This window comes from Coccinella septempunctata, chromosome 2, assembly GCF_907165205.1.
Source record: "Coccinella septempunctata chromosome 2, icCocSept1.1, whole genome shotgun sequence".
NCBI classification, from domain to species: domain Eukaryota; kingdom Metazoa; phylum Arthropoda; class Insecta; order Coleoptera; family Coccinellidae; genus Coccinella; species Coccinella septempunctata.
The window spans coordinates 26,974,696-26,977,614 of record NC_058190.1 but is presented as its reverse complement, the minus strand read 5'-3'; the positions used below and the strand labels follow the sequence as shown (position 1 = coordinate 26,977,614).

At 32.3% G+C, this 2,919-nt stretch overlaps 1 protein-coding gene across 1 annotated transcript; it reads right to left on the bottom strand.

The window, feature by feature from the left end:
- Window positions 1–249: 249 nt before the first annotated feature.
- On the bottom strand, window positions 250–1,844 carry LOC123308560. The gene is made up of 2 exons (XM_044891274.1): window positions 929–1,844; window positions 250–534 (listed from the first exon to the last, which is right to left on the bottom strand). Exons 1-2 carry the CDS (start codon window positions 1,706–1,708, stop codon window positions 412–414), a joined length of 903 nt encoding a protein of 300 aa, XP_044747209.1. The 5' UTR covers window positions 1,709–1,844; the 3' UTR covers window positions 250–411.
- Window positions 1,845–2,919: the final 1,075 nt, after the last annotated feature.

Genomic DNA, 2,919 nt, shown 5'->3' with positions numbered 1-2,919 from the left:
TAACACCCTATATTCGCTTATGTGTCGAAAACGGGGTATATGTCATAAAGCAAAAATGATTCTCCCAGTGTCATTTACCCACTATATTTGACTGACGCCCATTTTCACTCATAATCATGAATAATTTACATTAATACAAAGTTTCACGTGTTTCTTCGTGCGAAGATCGATCACTAGTTCAAAAATGACGTCACCTCCCGGACTTTAATATTTATTCAGAACTTGAGGATGAATAGAGAATCTTGATTATGTTTTTTAAATTTTATTTCACAAAAATATATAGAAGCATCTACATGATTGTACTATAAATTATCACAAAGTAAAATTATTTAATATAATAGCAGCAAATATATGCCTTACAGTGTTGAATAACGGCAGAAGAAGGAACATCTTAACTTGACATTGATAAAATCAGGATAGAAAGGAAAGAATGATTGCTGCTATTCTGAAAAATACATAAAATAAAACAATTTCTTTCGTGTACATCGAGGCAGCTCTGTGAATGCGCAGGAACAGATTTCGTGTAGGCCGAACCTGAAAAATAAAAATACGTATAAGAATGACTAGATTCATAACCATTTCATAAGGTTTGAAATGTCCAATAATATTTGGTTTGGTGTAATAATCGTTGCTCGATAAGATGATACCAGTTTCAGTATCTGAGGCTTATTATCCAGTATTATAATACTGGATATTAAGGATGTATCATCTGAAATATTGCCTAGTAATTGTAAAAGTGCGGTGAAACTGATTGTGAAAGATATATGCTTAAAAAGTTGTAGGTGTTTATTATCCCGAGGGGTTGTTTACCCCCATTATTCCCCCCTCCTAAGCGACGTCCTTGTAGACAAATTGGTATTTTTTCTCTTTCGTAGATGATGAATATGATAATTATCAGAATTAATAATTCAGTAAAAAAGGAACTTACCTCTGTTGGATCGTCTTGACTAACATCCGTCATAAAATCAGCAGTCATTTGAGTAATTTCCTCTTTGCAGTCTACTGGATCATTCCAATCTACCTCATTCGTTGATTCAGCAGATTCCTCTGTCTCAAAATATTCAGTCATGTCATTTTCTGTTTCGTAAGACGTATAAATACCCATATCTGTATCAGAATTTTCTTGAGATTTGGCTTCTTCATCAAACTTCCCAACATCTTCATCAACATGTTGTTCCTCATTTGAATCAATCCCAGATTCACTTGTTGGTGTGGAGATTGATGTGACTCTATTGCTTGTGGTGATATATCCTGAGGATCCAGTCGATGTGACTGTTTCGCTGCTAATGAAATGGAACCCTGGATGAGGGCCCGAGCAGGAATAAATTCCCGATTTCACCAGTTTGAATTTTGTTTTCACAATCTTCTTGTTTGGAACCTCCACAAAGCCATGTTTTTCTGCGAACTTCCTAGAATGTTCCTCCCAGAAACTTATTTTATTTTTTACATTGCCTTCCCTGAATGCATCATACTCCATGTATTTATTTCTTGCATTACTATCATTATATGGTTTCTTCTTTTCATTCCCGATAAATGTAGATGAAGCCAAAGGCCTTCCGTAAGAGTCAAAGGTTTGGTGAAATCTGATGCTGTTATTCATTGTTTCAGTGGTCGTCTTACTCTTCACGATGTATTTAATGAAGTATTCTGAAAAAAATGTTGAAACCTCAGATATAGTGAGAAATGATGGGACAGCAATTTTTAACATAAATTCTCAATAATAAGGATAAAATTCAGAATTTGTCACAGAAATTCCTCAATCTTCCACACTTTCGGAAATAAAAGAAATAATCATCGTTTTCTTATAACTTAGAAAAGAAGTAATTGATTTTAGATATGTAGAAACAAATATATTTATTTATCAATATGTATGAAGCTGCATATATGTTTAATCTGTTCATTTTGTCTTTAGGTAATTATTTACATAGTATTGAAAATAGACCGAATTCTATATAATTTACACAACACGTACCCTATAGAATCCCTTGCTATTATATATCATACCTATGTAAAATATGTTTATTATATTCGATATCATGCGTTCCTCAGGCATTCTACTTATACATTACGATAATAGTTTATTGTCTGAAAATTTAAATAAAATGGAATTATTACCGACATGCTGACAATAATTGAATTCTGAGTTCGAGTCCTGCTCTGGGAGGTACTTTTTTCAGAATTCAATTCTTGTTCGCATGCCGTTATACTTTCATTACATTTTATACATTGTTAAGAATATCGGAATTTTACAGATTGGCGGCATAACAGAATTGGAAGTGTTTATAACTGATTCTCCTGGGATAAATAATTTTATCGTATTGATTTTTGGCAACAAAATAACTATATGCAGGGAATATAACAATGTCAGGGATATTAAATCAAATAATTTTCCGAAAACAAGATTTTATCTCTTAGTTCGTTGTCCATAAAAACACACTGAAATTCAGAATATTTGTTGGCAAAATGTTAAACGAAAGAATTTCTAGCAGTTTTGACATATCGTATTATATTCCCAAAATATGACTCAAGTTCGAGAATCTTTCAGCTTAGTGTTTTTCATGAATCACAATATAGGAGTTCAGACAAAGTGTATCTCATAAATGGTTGAAAGAGGAAGTTATGCAACAGTTTTTTTTTAGTCATTTTTCGTGATTTGAAAATTTCGCATTAATGCAACAATATGAAACAACTCTAGCGCTGAAAATTGCTAGTCCTAACTCATGTATTTTGACGAGCTGAGTTCAAAGAAACTAGTGTCACTTTCTTAAAATCATTGATTTCAAAATATCCATTTTCAGTCCCTTTTGTTTTGGAATTCAATGGTTCCCATAAGTAGAAATTTCTGATTCAGTTCGTCAAAATAATTATATTAAAAGCAAAATATGTAAAAAATCGATTTCATTTGAAGTATAGGTGGAC